Source organism: Phoenix dactylifera, chromosome 11 (assembly GCF_009389715.1).
Source record: "Phoenix dactylifera cultivar Barhee BC4 chromosome 11, palm_55x_up_171113_PBpolish2nd_filt_p, whole genome shotgun sequence".
Taxonomy (NCBI): Eukaryota; Viridiplantae; Streptophyta; class Magnoliopsida; order Arecales; family Arecaceae; genus Phoenix; species Phoenix dactylifera.
This window is the reverse complement of record NC_052402.1, coordinates 2,722,394-2,739,346: the sequence shown is the minus strand read 5'-3', so window position 1 is coordinate 2,739,346 and position 16,953 is coordinate 2,722,394. Positions and strand designations below refer to the sequence as shown.

The window sequence follows — 16,953 nt, the reverse complement described above, 5'->3', positions numbered from 1 at the left end:
AATGATTACTATTAGCATTATAGCCATCAACAATGACTGAGGTGATAGTTTGAAATAAAAGCGTTATAACTGCTATAACGATCATTGTAATAATTTCAGTTCTCTCATCTTATATTATTAAGGTAAACAACATACAAATTTTGAAAATTTATAACGATCATTGTTTTCTATTATTTTTTTGTTTTAACGGATAAATATAACATAAATATTTATATTTTTTTATTTGTATTATTCAAATAAGCTAAATTTAATCTAAAAAATCTCTATAATACTAATTGTATATAAAAATATACTATTTTATATAATTAAAAATAAAAAAGTAATTTTTGTTGCTATTTCATTATTATTTATTATTTTTTATTATAATATCATTATAACGGCCACTATTTCAGTCCTTACTTTAACATTAAAGATTTGAAACTTTGTTGTCTTTTTTTTTTTTTTTTTTTGGAGATAAACGATGACTATTATAAGCATTATAACCATAAATAACAGTTTTGTTTGGGGCCATTATAATGGGGGAATGTGTTATTTAAAATCTTGGTTGTACGACAAAAAAAAAAGCAACAACGTCGGGGAAACGGAGTTACAAACGAAGCCGCAAGGGGAACGACTCAGAATGCTTCGAGATGCGTGCCTTCCGTAGGATGGGGAAATTCGGTAAGAGGCAACAAACGTACGTTCGCTCGGCCGTCTCTGATGCACGTGAATATCACGTGACCTGTGCCTCTATATATACGCGGCCAGGGGAAGGGGAGGGAGCCTGCCGTCACCGAAGCAGGTCGTTTCTGAAATGCCTCTGGGTGTGGAGATCGCAGGGCGCGTGACCCGCACGCCGAAGCTTTAGAGAGTGAGAGGGAGAGAAAGAGGGAGAAGGAAATGAGGGGAAGAGGAGACGGAAAAGAAGGCAGCGGCGGCGATCCTCACTGGAGGGGGGCCGGCAGTGATGGGGGAAGGAGGAGGCGGATGGGGGATTTCGAGAGGGATCTGGTGGCGGGGGCGGTGATGGGTGCCGTGGTGCACACGGTGGTGGCGCCGATCGAGCGGGCGAAGCTGCTGCTCCAGACGCAGGAGAGCAACGCCGCCCTGCTCGGCCACGCGCGGCGGCGGCGCTTCCGGGGGATGGTCGACTGCATCGCCCGCACCGTCCGGGAGGAGGGCGTCCTCTCTCTCTGGCGCGGTAATGGTACCAGCGTCCTCCGCTATTACCCTTCCGTCGCCCTCAACTTCTCCCTCAAGGTATGCCTCCGCGCTCTCCCTCTCTTGCTGTTTGTCGCGTGCGATCCTTGGGTTAGCATCTAAATTTCTCTATATATCTTCGATATTGTACTTGATGTTTATGGGACTCGTCCTGGTAGCTCGTTTGCGGGCGAGTTCTTGACTCGCTCTTCGCTTTCTTCGCTGGATTAGGTTCTTTGGGAGGTTCTTGGCGCTAGTGTTAAATTTCCCGAATTTTGTGAGGGATGACATGTTTAGAAGTTTCTTGAATTCTTGTTATGTGAGGGATTTCATCTTGGTCCCTGTTCGTTTGCGGATGAGTTCTTGATTCGTTAGATTAGGTTGTTGGACATTTCTTCGCATTTCTTTTCATTTCTCCTAGTCTCTCCATCTAGAGAACTGGATTTGGGCTAGGGCTTACGATTTTGGAAGTTTCTTTAGATGTTTTCTTGAGAATTTATTTACACAGGGGCCCAATGAAAGCCTTAGTTGGTTCTTTTTGATAGTCTCTGTGGTGAAGAGCATCATTAATGGTAGTGCCAGAGTTGGTCGCAGCTGGTTTTTGATGAATGTGACTATTTTAACTTGAGCTGTTTGTGCACGTGGAAATCAACTCGAGAGAGTTATCTGTAATGGAATAATTTTATAGGAATTTACATGAAAATTTTGTCTCCATCTCGCCCTGCAATTGTTAGTGAAAGCCTCATTTTCATGGTAACTGAATTCTTGGTGGGAAACTTAAAACCAAAATGTTGGCAGAGGTGAATCGTCTTTTTGCATTTTTAAAACAAGAACAGAAACGACCAGGTGATTTGTTTGCGGTCTTTAAAAGGAAAAAAAAAATCTTCATAAGCACAAAGGATTAGATGGAGAAAGAGAGAAAAACACTCAGAGATGATAGTTCGTTTGCTGTAATTATGCGAATCTTGAAGACGACTTTTGGCTCAGATAGGGGCATGCCAAGATTAATGGAGATGTCTTCTGATAATACGTAATGAACTTCACATTCAATTGATTTCATGAGAAAGACGGCACAAGTGCTATAGTAATAGAGATTTGTTGATGAAAGATTGATCATACTGAAGGATAGGTTTTACTAACTTTCCTGCCTCTTTCAAAGATTTACCAAAACCAGACACAAATGGAACAAGAGCTTTTTAATATGTTAAGCATGGTAAGAATTTCTTAATATATAACCAAATAATCGACAACTATGAACAGACCTAGCATGATCTTATTCATGACACGTGGAATTGGTTGCTAGACCAGCTTCATCAGATTTTCAAAACCATGCACCAGAGTTCTTTGAGGCCATATATGACACGACAAAGATACCAAATGTGCAAAGCTGATATGCTATCAAGGTTGTGTGCATGCCTACTTATGGTGATTGATGTAGAAGGGCAACTTTCACATCGAGTTAATAAACGGCTACTAATGAATGGGGGTGTAATAATAACAAGGCTAACAATTGTCTTCTTTGTAACTTGTCTAAATTCCTATAATATGCTGTAAACAATAGTGCAGGTAAAGATCGAAGCCTCTGGTCTAGGTTCGTGAAACCAGTTGAATCAACTAAATAAAATAAGGAGTTTATCTGTTGGAAGTGGAGTAATGTAGGCAGAGGAGGAAAAAGAAAGGATTCTTACCTCCTTCGTCCATCAGCTCTTGCCACCACTAGTCATTTACCATCAAGACCACTCACCACCATCTGCTCTTTCACCCTCACATGAAGGTTATGCTATAGGGTTTGATTACCCTTGACCCATGAGGTGGAGTGAGAGATTTTATACCTCGTATTTTCATGGGCATGATCTGGCCTGCAAACAACCCACTTTGTCCGATCTACATTTGCTTAGGCTGCATATATAGACAATCAGGTTTATGTGGTCACCTGAGCACCCACTATGCCTCTCATCTGCATATAAAAGTTGGTTGGACCCTATATAGGGTGGATAGGAGGTACATACGCCAATTGGCTGCATATGTGACTGCATAGATGCTTTTTAAAATGGAGTTTATTGCAAGCCAACTAGTTTATTCACTTTTTTCTACAGCTGAGCTGGGCCTGTGTTGACTGGGTTGACTGGGGTTATATCTGAGGCTTTATCTCTGTTTGCCTCTTTCATTTTTTTCTTTCGCCTTTTGTAAGATCATTTTATACTCTTAATGGAATAACGGTGACATACTGATGTTTGTTGCCGTTTTCCTCAAAAAATAGTTATACGCCTTAACTTTTTTCTGATGCATACATCCTTCCATTAAATTAGCTAAGTCAATAAAGTAGTAAACATGTAAAACTTGTAACAATGTTTGAACCAATATAAGGCCCTGCATCTAATGCTTTATTAAGATACTTAATGATTTCTTAATAAATCTATCAATGCTAAACATGTTTTACCTTTCACATCTCTCCTTTTAATCTATACATGACTGCCTGCATCACCTATCAAGATGAAAAAGGAGTCACAATGCTTAACCTTCTAAATTGGGTGATTTCTTAAATGTTATGCTTTCTGGTGTGGCTTTGATTCTGCCTAAAACAATTGGATGAGATCATGAGAGTGTCTACTAAATCATCCAAATTTGGATGTGATGCTTGGGATGGCATTTTTGGTACAAAGGGATGGCATACTTTACTGGCATTTAATGTGTCAATAAATTGGTTACTGTTCCTCTATATACATATTGAATATGCGGGTGATTGAGGAAATGACAAGAGGAAGTGGCAATGACCCAAAGATTGCTAAAGACCCTTTCTTTGAATATGCACATTGTGTGCATTTCAGTTGAATTATGAAGGAAATTTTAGTTTGATAATGTGCCATTTATCTTGCCTAATATCATGAAAAACTTTCATGATGCACATGCATAAACTTCTTACATGTTGTGGAAGTTGGTCGTATGGTCTTTTTGCAAAGATTTTTTTTAGGTATTATAGGAAGTGAAAACAGATACTTCATCCTACAAGTATGTTGGGTTTAAATTAGGTGGCATGGCATGGTGAAGGAGGTGGCTATCACCCAAAGATTTTTAAAGACCCTTTCTTTGAATATGCACATTGTGTATATTTCAAATGCATTATGAAGGAAATTTGAGTTTGATAATGTGCCATCTATTTGCCCCATATCATGAAAAACTAAATGATACACATGCATATACCTCTTATGTGTTGTGAAAGTATGTAGTATGGCCTTCTGTAAAGATTTGTTAGGTATTATAGGAAGTGAAAAAAGAGACTTGCATCCTCCAAGTAAGTTGGGTTAAAATTAGCTGGCATGGCATGATTATTTATTCAAATATTATCTGCTTTCTTATTTAACAGAGATAGTCCTTGAATAACAGGAGAAGTAGACACATGTTTCATGCCAATCAAGACAAGCAAAACTGTCTTTGTGTGGACAAGTATGACTTCTGCAATCAAGAAGCAAATTAAGATTGAGCAGAGAACCCTTGCATATGCTAGATTTTCTTCAGAACTCCAATAATTTACAACCCCTAGTGTCCAAATTGAAAGCAGGGCTGCATGATGTGGGCAGGCCAATAATTATGTTAGCCGGATTGCTTTGCCCTTTATTTGCCATGTTCTGATGACAATTTATTGATAGGTTTGGGCTTTAATTTTGATGGAAGAAAAGGGTGTCAACTTTAACATGCTTTGACTGCAGTAACCTTTTAACCTGAGTCTTAGTTTCGTATGTCTGATCTACAAATCCCAATTAACTTGAGTCATTGGACTCCTGAAAAACCTGAACCTTACATTGTAAGTGTTATTACAAACAGTGCTTGCCAAGATTTGATTGGTCATATTGCTCAATGTATCCCGAGAATTTGGACGTGCTTAATTTTGGACCAATCATTAGCTACCAATCCTGAAACCATTGGCCAAGGATAATCTGTTGGATCCACTTGGATTTCAACTATGTATCAGGTTATTCAGTTCTTAGGATAAGTTCTCTAATTGATGTTTCGGGTTCTTTCCACACATATGGTAATGTATCAAGGAAGCTAGTCAATGATGCAAATCTGCAGTTATTTTGGGCCAAGACAACCATAGTTCTTACTGTGATGTGTTTTCTGTCAGGCTCTAAGATCAGGTTCCAAGATAGAGCAAGATCTTGTAGAAATGAATGTTCGAGACTTGCTAGCAAGGATTTCAGTACTGGTGCATACTGGCCATATCGGTTTTTGCCATACTAGTATTGCCCTTCATATTGATAACGTACTAACACATGGTAATTCACCTATATTTTTCTGTCTTTGCACCAATAGGTGTATCCTGTGTCAATATGATAATATATCATTATTGATGAGCTGCTGATACATGTATTCCCTTGGTATGTGTGGATTGTTGTGTGGACAAGACGGTGGACCACGCCCTGTTTCAGTGCACATGGGCTAGGGCGACTTGGCGACCCACAGAAATCTCACGGGAGGTTTGAGGCTGGAGGGACCAGTTTCTACAGGTCATGCGCCGATGCTCGGAGTCCCCTCTGCTTCGTCAGAAGGTGGCTCGGGTGCTTTGCACGTCCTACTAGATTTGGCTGATTAGGAATGCTCGAACCTTTGGCGAACGCAGCATGTCGCCGAGACTGGTGGCGGAGAGTGCCCGTGTGCAGGCGGCGGAGCTTAGCCACATCATATTTGTTGAAAGGACCTTGACAACTCGGGACATCTGGGTTTCCATTATGTTTCGGCAGCATTCCGTACGGTGTTTTTCATTTGGGAGCCCCCACTTCCGAGTTTTCTTAAGGTCAACTTCGATGGGTCTGTCTTGGACGGAGGTACGTGGGGCAGTGTGGATTTTATTATTTGGGATCCGTCTGCCAGGGTCGAGGCTGCAGGGGGCCTTCGCTGCAGGAGGCTTTCATCACGCCCGGTGTGTTTTATGGGTCAATTCCATCGTCTTGGAGGGGGATTCGGCCACGGTCATCAGTTGGATCCGGAGGAGCCCAAGGGGTAATGGTTGCGTCCACCCTTTGCTCCAAAATATCTGGATAATGGTAGGGGTTGGAGGGGCCTTCCAGGCCAAGCATGCGTTCCGTGAAGCTAATGGGGTTGCGGACTGGGTGGCTGCTTATGGAGCCAGTCACTCCGGTAGTACCCTGTGGGCTGGAGATGGAGAGTTGCCCCCGACCCTCCGAGATATTTTGTTTTTCGATTTTATTGGGTGTATCCGTACCTCGTCAGGTATGATCCACCCGCTTTAGCAAAAAAAAAAAAAAAGAAGCTAGAAGCATTGAGCATAAATAATATATCACGGTATTTTGGACATAGTATATGGATTTTATCTTTAATTGTTCGAGGTTGTAATTTGGTTGAATAGACACCCATTAGCTTCTGCTTTTGATTACTGATAATGGAGAACATTTAAAAGTTTGCTCTTGTCTTGTTAATAGCATGTTCCTACAATTCTTTACTAAACTTAGATTTTCAAATTGTTGTTTATTGTCATAATAGACACTTCAAGTCTTTTTCAATTTTAAACTCTACATTATGCATCGTAGATGACACCATTGCTTGAGATTGGCTGGTGAACAGAGTAGGGTTTTATGGGCCATTGGACATGGTATACATTCAGATTTGGGTAGATCTGACGACAAAATTGATGTGGAATTCTCGAATGGGAACTACAGGTGGCCTCCGATTGTTGGTGTAAATCTGCAGCTTACTGGGTCTTTTGATGAGGATAAAGTATTACGTGGACATAGAAAAAGTAATGGATTTGCTGAATGGTTAGCAAACTAGGCATGACTGAAGGATTGTCTTGGTACCAAGAAGGACATAATGACTTGCATGCAAACATTCTTGTAATTAGCTTGCAATACCCTCGGGTGGAATTAAATAGATAAGGTTAGTTAATTTGAGAATGCAAATTAGCTCGTAGTTGTAAGGATTTTTGAGTTACCACTTTCACTCCGGAGTTACCCCCCCCTCACACGAGAAGCTTCATAAAGTGCTTCCTTAGGAGTTAAACTTCCATTCGTCCATATTTCTAGAAAAAGTATCTCTTGTTTTTCATTCCCATTCCCCGAGCGGCCGGCGAGCGAGTGGTTAGTGGCAAATAGCGCCCTAGTTGATGGCATTCCTCTCTGCGGCTGGCACTCTATGAAAGTTTAAGATAATAAAGAGAATTTAGTTAGCAGCATCCTCTATATCCAGACAATTTGTAGGCCTCCATAACTGAGGAGGTCATCCAAGTTTATCATCTATTTGACAGTAAAGATTGATCTTCTATTTAAAATGTATGGAGAGAGGCCAACGTGCAGTTTGGATGGAAATATATGTGATTCTGTACTTCACCTTTTATCTATATGAACAGTATGCTTGCACACCCTGCTGTTAACTATGTGCAATTGGAAGGAAAGATTGACTGCATGTTCCATGTTAACAATTATTGACTTTGCAAATCTCTTTCATGTACAAGTTGAGGGAATAACTTTTTAAGGCCTGTTTCCTCTCATCATCTATTATTGCCATCTAAAATTTGAAAAATATCAACAGTGAATAGGCCAGAAGAAAGATGCCATATCTAAGTTAGTTAATCAAGTATTTGCCGAAGTGGACATGGTAGAAAACCATGTTCATTATGACTAGACAATGTAGGAAATCTTGTAGTACTCTGGACTTGAAGGACTGCTAATCAGAACTTTATCAAGGACAGATGATCCATGATGTGATAATGATCATGGTTTATCCTCCTTCTGTGTGACAAATTTGAATTACTTATGATAGGCTTCATCCTACCATTCCAACACCATGCTAGGTTCCTTATTTTTTCAGCCGCCCACTCCTGCAGTTGCTCTAGAATATCATGTCTTGTTAGAATATTTCAGCAAATTATACTGTAGCTTCTGTTGCACCGTTAACGAGGTTTCATCAAAGCATCCTGCTAATGTTGTTATTTATATTATTTTCTCTTTTTCTTTCTTGATGTTTATTTTTTCAAATAAAGATTTTCTAACCATATAAGTTCATGCTTTCTTAATGCAGATGCCTACTCCCAGTCCTATCAAGCTACATGATAATGTCTAAAATTTTAATGTCATGATTGCACATATTGAGGTAGATCAACAGGAGAATATTGAGCTAAAAATTTACCTATACAATATGTGCTTAGATCTCAAATGCAAAATATGTTATGGACAATCTAATTATAGAGTTCATGATCTACAACATTTAAATTGCCTTAAATTGTAATGTCAATAAAGACCCACAGTTTCAATGGCAAGAAATAGTGATTTGTTTTGTGATGAAATTTCTGTCCATGTATTGTAAGATGTTCAGGTCATGATTAGTTGTGTGAACTTAATACTATATTATTTAACTATACATTTCTAGATCTGATCTCATATATGGCTTAGGAATGCCTGACCAGTTTTGCCTGATGATATGTGTTTATTGTGATGGTCGTCCGTGTATTTAGGCGACTAACATTAATGTTCATTTCATGTCCTCTTGATGTAAGCAAACATTTAAACTTTTCATGCCCTCTTAAATTAGTTGGGTCCTCAAATTATTGGCTTATCATGTCTGTGTGCTCACGCACTTGGTACCTGGCAGAAATCTGTGTGTGTGTGTGTGTGTCACTTGGAACCTGGCAGAAATCTCTCTCTCTCTCTCTCTCTCTGTGTGTGTGTGTGTGTGTGTGTGTGTGTGTGTGTGTGGGGCACTCGGAACCTGGCAGAAATCTCTCGTTCTCTCTCTCTCTTTCTGTGTGTGTGTGTGTGAGTTTTTCTTTACCACTGTTCTGAAAGACCATTGCTCTGGCTGCCTAGATAGTCCCTTACCCAGGGGAACCTAGGCAACTGCCTTAAAGTTTCGCATCATGTTTGAATGTGGAAGATGAGATTGATTTGTGAATTACCGTTGGATGTTTTCAAGTTGGTATCTCCTATTTACTTCATTTAATTTGGTATATCTATCTCATTTTGTGGTTTAACTATTTTGTCTAAGACTCATGGTTATATTTGTTAACTTTTAAACTTTATCATTTTTGGACTGTCTTGATTGTTGGGCATCCACCTAGTCTTTAAGCTTCTCCTTGGTTGCCAAATTACTGCCTGTGGCGTTTCAGAGGGTTACAAAAAGCCTTCTTTACAAATATCATTTTTCCTCTCTTGGAAATTCTCCGCTGCTGACTTTTAGCGCTTGCAGTTTGGTTGACCATCTCGTGCGCGCATATACCCTCCCGAGCTCTAATATCTGTGATGAATAATTGAGCATGGCAAACAATCATTTTTATATGATTGAGCTTGTCTCTTATAATGCTAATATATGATGGAAAATTGCTAACGTGCAGGTTAAGTCTTGTGGCAATATCTTCTATTGCCAGCCTCGCATATGGGCTATTGTAGTATTTTTGAATTCCATTTTCATTTGGAACCAGCTGTTTGGTCGTATGGTAGTAATATTGTGGGGAAACAAGATTATTGCGGCATGCCTACATCATTTGACCGGCCATTCTGTTGAGAATTAAAAAACCACTCAGAAGAACTATGATGAATTTAAGTCCATGAAAAACTCTTGCCAAAGGAATTTTTGTTTTAAAAAAAAAAAGTTTGAAATTTGCATAGGTTTGCTGTATAAATTTGTTTTAGCAGGAGAGATCTTGTTTTCACAGTAATCCGTCTCAAGTTTTATGAACAATGATGGAATGTGCCCTGCTTCAAAACAAGCTAACGTTGCATGCTTAACTTGTGATATGTTCTAATGTAATTTGTTGTCACTCTTTCAGGATCTGTACAGAACAACGTTGAAGGGTAGAGAAGCATCAGTAGATGGGCGTTTCACGTCGGTCGCAGCTGCCAACTTCATGGCGGGGGCTGCAGCTGGATGCACAACCCTCGCCATCATCTATCCGCTGGACATTGCCCACACCCGCCTTGCAGCTGACATTGGCAGGACGGACTCCCGCCAATTCAAGGGCATCTGCCACTTCCTCCACACGATCCACCAGAAAGATGGCATGAGGGGCATCTACCGGGGCCTACCGGCCTCACTCCAAGGGATGATTGTCCATCGGGGCCTGTACTTTGGAGGCTTTGACACAGCTAAAGATTTTTTGGTGTCCGAGGACTCTGCACTGTGGAAGCGTTGGGTGACGGCCCAAGCAGTCACAACCATGGCAGGGCTCGTCTCCTACCCGCTGGATACCGTACGGAGGAGAATGATGATGCAGTCTGGAATGGAGAAACCAATGTACCATAGCACTCTCGATTGTTGGAGGAAGATATATAGGACGGAGGGCCTGGCTTCCTTTTACCGTGGAGCAGTATCTAACATGTTCCGAAGCACTGGAGCAGCTGCTATACTGGTTTTATATGACGAGGTGAAGAAGTTCATGAGCTGGGGTGGACTGTGATAAGAAAATAAATTCTCTAACAACGTTTTCCAAACTGACAGGAGCCAGAATACAAGAGAAGAAGAGCAGATGAAGGTTTTCTCGGATATAGATTAGGTCGGGGGTAGATCATTTTGTAACAGGAAAATTCGATTTTTTTTTTCCTTTGTTCGCTGATGGAGTGGTGTATACCGTGTTTTTTGACAAGATATTCCTCCTCATTTCAAAGCTTCTTCTATACTTCAACAAGATATGCATCCTCATTTCAAAGGAGAATCAAAATGCAAGAAATTTTATTTTAATTAGGTCAGCGAATACCTGTCGGGCAAGACTGGTAAAAAATACGTGTTCTGTAGCTCCAGGACTTGGAAAACATGCTCGGTTCCAGGGTGCATGAGCATCCGCATCAACTCAAGATGAGGGAGATGCTTCACGTCAGTGTGTTTTTGGGTTTCTAGCACGACGAGGCTTTGTGTAACAGCCGGTACAAGATCCGGAGACTGAAACCTTGATTAGGAGAGCATAATTCTAAGAATATTTGGATGATTGGATGCTATGACGAGCATAATATTAGAAAGCAGGATGGAGCCGTTACCAGTTGGAGCTTACCAACAAAAATAAAAAAAAATAAAAATGTCAAACTTTGTGCCCATGCAGTTGTAAATTTTTTGGCTTTATTATCCAATGACCTACGCGTGCCCTCATCAGCATTAATGTCCTCATCCACATTATATGCCACAAACATCCGGCCAGCCTTATTCGCCACTCCTAACACAGATGATTGGTGGCCCGAACCGCCCGATCAACCACACGATACCTTGGCTTGCTCTGTGCGGCTCAAGAGCACTGTATTCGATTTAAAGTTATACTTCTGTCTTGTAAAACAAGAAAAATCTCGACTATTAACTATCACAAAGCACATATTCAGACAGGAACACCATTGGCAGAACTTTTTTTCAGTCCCGAATCATTAACGACTATGAGAATAAAATGCATCATACAGGCGCTGAACGTGGTGTGACCCTTATCTTACCCCAGCGGAGGGGTATTCTCACAGATTTTCAGACGCCCCATCCGCAGAACCCAGAAAAAAAATGGAATAACGGGAAAAACCAATCACATGATATATGACAAGGGCAGTAGATTTCCAACCCCTACTCCAATTCCACTAGATTTCCAATAAAATCACAGTAGGGAATCAGAACAGAAGAGTTCTGCTTGATCATCATCTCAAACAGATCCTCAAACACTACACTCAAGGAAGTCTCGCATGACACCATCTTCATTTTTGAAACATATTACTGCTGCTTGCACTCAGCTGGACGTTCCACCTGCTGACCTTCCTCAGAATGAGCTCCACTCTTCTGCAGCTCCAGAGCATAAGCAACAATGATAAAAAAGGAAAGCATATTACAAATACATAGGCTAAAACTTGAAAAGAAATTGCGCACCTTCTTCCTAGTTGCCGACTGCTTGGGGCATTTCAAAATCGAGATAGTGAAAAGTCAGATGCTATTAACAACAATTATTATTAAGAAAGAAGCATCTGAAAGGCCTTTGTACCTTTTTTCCGACCTTGCGTTCCCCTTCATCTTCTTCATCATCATCCTCATCTTCATCCTCATCATCCTCATCTTCATCTTCATCTTCATCTTCATCTTCATCCTCGTCATCCTCATCTTCTATGCCTTCAAAATCATCCACCTGAACAGCCTCTCCCGTAAACCATGAAACAGCATGGTTTATAATCTTGTCTCTTATAGTGGATCTGCAAATAACAGCTGGCTGCTGAGTACCTTATTAAAGGAAATGCAATATCATTACAAAGGTGCCACTTTACCTTTTAAAACATAGATAAACCGGCTAAATTTTAAGCTCTTGAATCTCTAATATTTAATAAAAGTATCAAATATATGGTCTTTCAACATGATACACAAGTTCAAACTTATCCTTTCATCATTTCTACATAAATGATGATGACATTGGCAGATTGGCTCCAACAAGATGACGCCAGAAACATCATTATCAACAGCTATAATGACTTACCCAATATCATAATCTTGCTCCATTTGATTCTGTAGCTGTTCAGCCTGTCCAGAAGAATGGGAAAAATAAGAAAGGCTTACAGACAGTACGATTATTTAGTTTTCCTTTGTTCCCTCCCAGACAAAAAACAAAGTTTACTTACAGTATCTTCATCGATTTCATCATCATCATCAGGGATTTGAGGTGGAGTAAAGAAGTTAAAAAAGCTATTGCAATTTTCTGTTTTAGTTATGGGCTTGGTGTTCTTTGATCCCTTTCTCGGTTTCTTTTTCAAAACCTTCTGAGTCAGGCACTTCCCAGGATACCATTCAATTTTAGTCCTACAACAAAAACAATCCGATGAGTTCCTGCACTTAAAAAAGTAAACATCAATTGGTATCTAGCATACAGTGAACAAGTTTACCCTATTGCTTTCTCTAGAACTGGGTCATCCTCATCAATCATGTGGTAGGTTTTTGTCAGGACAGAGTTCTTAAAATAAGGATTGGTATCAAAGAAAAATTCAAGCTTAAAACCCTTTGGATTATCAATTCTGCACCACTTAATATCTTTGAGGTACTTCAATGCTCCTTCATCGCTCTCTGTGATCTGAATTCAAGAACCAAAGAAAAAAAGAATTCACATCCAGAAGTTATTTGTTTAACCAAATGAAGGTAACAAGATGCGTCCCTTGCAGTCCTGCTTACCTCCTCAGAGAGCACTTCATTAGCTTTCATTGCAGTAAGCCAGAAATCAGGCACACCATTTTCTGAGGCAAAAAAAACAAAAGATAAGAATTTAAACAGCAAATACGAATGAAATAACAACTTAAGTGAGTCCTAACAAAAACCTGCATTGGCTTTATCCTCTGCAGGGCTTTCTTCTGCAGCTTCATTTGTAACACCTTCAACTTCAACCACACCATTCACAATCTCATAACGCTGCACAATATACATACAAAAAATATATTAAGGGAAGGATAATGTCATTTGATCAGCAAATGCACAACATGTCCAGAGACAAACGACCTCAAATATTAGTATTTGAATTTTCAATGCACCTTAGTGTTTTCACAAAGCGGCCTTGAAAAAAAAAAAAACAATAATCTACAAATCAGACCGACCAACAAAAGGTTACCTTATTGTATAATGGTTCATAGAGCTTCTGATATTTGGCCTCAAGTGCTGCTCTTTCATCGAAGAATTTTGCCTCTAGCTCATCATGTCGACTCTGGATAACGAGAAACCATTAGAACACTTCCACTAGTCTACTGAAACAAACTTAAATTTCCCTTGTTTCCTATTCTGCATTTATAAACTTAAGATGATAATCATAAACTCCTTTTCCTTAATTAAAATGTTCATAGTATTGCTTCAATCATCACAGCTTCCTATACCCATCTAAGTTCTTCAGTCAAAAGTATACTTTGAATATAAAAAGCAGAATTAGTACAAGCAAGAATCATCAAACCTCCTGAAAATTATCAAAACGACTATAATTGATGATACAAGTGACAAGTGGCAATTTTTGGCAGGAATATACATATACTAACAAGTGTGTCATGGTGAGGCAATTTCAAACCCATTTGTCAGTATTAATCTTAGGAATCAATATCAAAACCGTCTTCACTGGGATCAATGAAAGATTTGAAGAGAGAATATATATATATATATATATATATATATATATATATATATATATATATATATATATATATATATATAATCTAACCTAGCCAAGGGCGAAGATTGAAAAGGAAATATTAGGATGCTCAAGTAGGCTTCTTGACATTCTTTAGGCTTGAAAAGAGAGAATATATGCTAACTCCTCCCAGAAAAGAAAGATGTTCTTACAACAACCTTATACAAGCGAAGAGGTTGTTAAATTACCCAGGATTAAAAAGCGATGAAAGCAAGCCAAGTTCTAGAAGAATACTTGAACTTGATAGCGTAAATAATTGATTCAGAAATCGCAGATATATTCAATCTAGTAATTAAAGAAGATGCCAGAACCCTAACCTCTAACAAGAACACTTCCTAGAAAATAGTAAGTAAAGAAAGGTAAGTACCATAACCTCCCGCAAGAATTTTAAAAAGATAACTTTAATTAGGAAAGATGAAAGCCTAAAAAGGACATCCATAGGAGGGATGAAGAAGATGATGACTGAGAAAGAATGGCCGACCTGGAGCTCCCTCAGGACCTCGACGCGCTTCCGGACCTTGGGGGTCAGGGTCTCCAGCACATTCGCATGCGGCCCCGCCAGGCTCTGAAGCTTGTTCTACAACCCAATAACCCACCAATATCATCATACCGGCTTATAAAAAAACCAACTTGATCGCAAAAAACAAAACTAAGAGAAAACGCAAACAGGAGAGAAACCAAAGATGGCACCTTGAGAGCGTTAACGAGACCCGCTCTATCCTCCGCGCTCAGAGCTGCACACACCCGAAGACATCAGATGGCTAGGAAAAAAGAGAATAAAGGATAGGCAGAAGAGAGCATACCAGGGGCGTTGGAGGGAAGGGCGGAAGTGAGATCGGAGAGCTCGAGGGCGTCCTTCTCCTCGCTCATGGCGGCCGAAATCGAGCCTCCGGCTTCGCCTCTGCTCTACTCTTCCTCCCAAGAGATCGAAGAAAGAAAGAGAGAGTTAGAGAGAGAGAGAAACCCTAGCTTGCGAGCGAGGGCTCTAGAGGAGAAGCAGAGAGAGAGAGAGAGAGAGAGAGGAAAGAGAGAGATGGCGGTGCGTGGGATTTTATCGGCGGAAACGGATACGTGGAGAAGTGGATTGAGTGGGGTTGACGGATGGATTTCTACTAATTTCCCATCCTACAAGCGGCGCGGCGCAGCTCGGCTCGGCTCGGCTTATCAGATTCATATTAGATCGGATTGGATGCGAAGCTTGGCGAAGCGATATGCCGCCCAACGCCCCCATACATCCTCGGCAAGTATGACTCATATTTTTGCTCTGTTTCTTTATTAGATTTTCTTATATAAATATCCTTCTAAAAATTTAAATTTACATAAATATTTTCTTAAAATTTATATTTACTACTGTACCCTTATAAAACACTATTTTTATACAAATGCTCTGAGTATAATGGTTCTGCTAATACCATTAATAAAAACTATATATATTTTAATTAAAAATAAAATAAAATTTTGAAATTATTTTTCTATTCTCCATTGCTTTATAACTATTTTTTTGGCCCATCTACCTATTAAAAATATTTTAGTCATTTTAATTTGAAACCGTTAATTTTTAATGACGTTAGATGACATGGGTACATATGCAAAAATAAGGATAAAAAAGAGTAAAATATTATAACAAGTGTTTTACGAGGGTATATATACAAATATCAATTTTGAAAGTGTACTCATGCAAAATTTGATATTTAGGGGAATATTCATGCAAAAAAATCCTTCTTTATTTTGTTATACACTTGGTCGATTCTAACTTTTGCCCCGGACTCTAATAACTAACTAATAGGTCACAATATGCGTGGGTCACACCAATAAACAGAAGAAGAATTGCCACCTAAGCGCATGCCAAAAGGCATATAATTCAAGCAACATGATGCCTACGATCGGCATGGTGCACCGCTATATGGTGCATATAATATGGGATATAATTTAGGTCTTACTTCACTTGATTGGGCTGAAAAATTTATTGAATTAATAGATTGAGCTAATACAACCAGAAAGATTATAAAATTATAAGCTAGAGTAGATCTATATTCAAAAATATCCAATAATAGGCTTTTACTTCAAAGCTATTCCTGGATATTTATAAATATAGATCTAGTCCAGCCTCTGATTCTATGATCTTGCTGGTTGTATAGGTTCAATCCAAAAATCCGATAGAATTTTCAGCCTAATCATTCATCAAAAAACTTATTTTAGTGATTAGCCCATAGGACTGATTGGCATGGTGAACCGTCCTATTGGAAAGAAATATCTTTACATAGAAAAAGAATATTGGCAGAGCACCTTGTTTCCCCATCCCAGCTTTAGAGAATCTAGAGGGCATCCCAGAGTAGCTTGCACTAAATATGTTAGTAGGTGTGGCCCTAGAAATTAGCCGGCCCCATGTACATAATGGAGTAGGATTGCATCGAAGCAAACCGTTGGGTTCGGACTGGACATTGCATGGTCTAGCCAGAATTTTGTTGGATCCCGACCCAATCCAATGGAAGCTAGAAACTTTGTTGGATATCCACAGCACCTCCTTACGGAACTCCTCAAGAGATTTCGAGTCACTTCGTTAAATCATGCACGTGTGGCTGAGTGTGCTGCATCACATTACGAATCAATCTTGGGTCTGCTATCATTCGTAAATTCAATTAGTTTGGGTGATGTTAGGTCCTATT

General features: G+C 39.6%; 2 protein-coding genes across 2 annotated transcripts; one reads left to right on the top strand and one right to left on the bottom strand.

Annotated features, from left to right (window-relative positions):
* Nucleotides 1–769: 769 nt before the first annotated feature.
* LOC103720262 (probable ADP,ATP carrier protein At5g56450) lies at nt 770–11,664 on the top strand. The gene is made up of 2 exons (XM_008809881.4): nt 770–1,239; nt 9,956–11,664. The coding sequence occupies exons 1-2, from the start codon at nt 880–882 to the stop codon at nt 10,580–10,582; spliced, it is 987 nt and encodes a 328-aa protein (XP_008808103.1). The 5' UTR covers nt 770–879; the 3' UTR covers nt 10,583–11,664.
* On the bottom strand, nt 11,502–15,329 carry LOC103720242 (nucleosome assembly protein 1;2-like). Its single transcript, XM_008809856.4, has 12 exons — nt 15,091–15,329; nt 14,978–15,021; nt 14,769–14,864; nt 13,724–13,816; nt 13,437–13,527; nt 13,294–13,355; nt 13,011–13,195; nt 12,750–12,927; nt 12,608–12,651; nt 12,125–12,329; nt 12,013–12,033; nt 11,502–11,925 (listed from the first exon to the last, which is right to left on the bottom strand). Exons 1-12 carry the CDS (start codon nt 15,155–15,157, stop codon nt 11,860–11,862), a joined length of 1,152 nt encoding a protein of 383 aa, XP_008808078.1. The 5' UTR covers nt 15,158–15,329; the 3' UTR covers nt 11,502–11,859.
* Nucleotides 15,330–16,953: the final 1,624 nt, after the last annotated feature.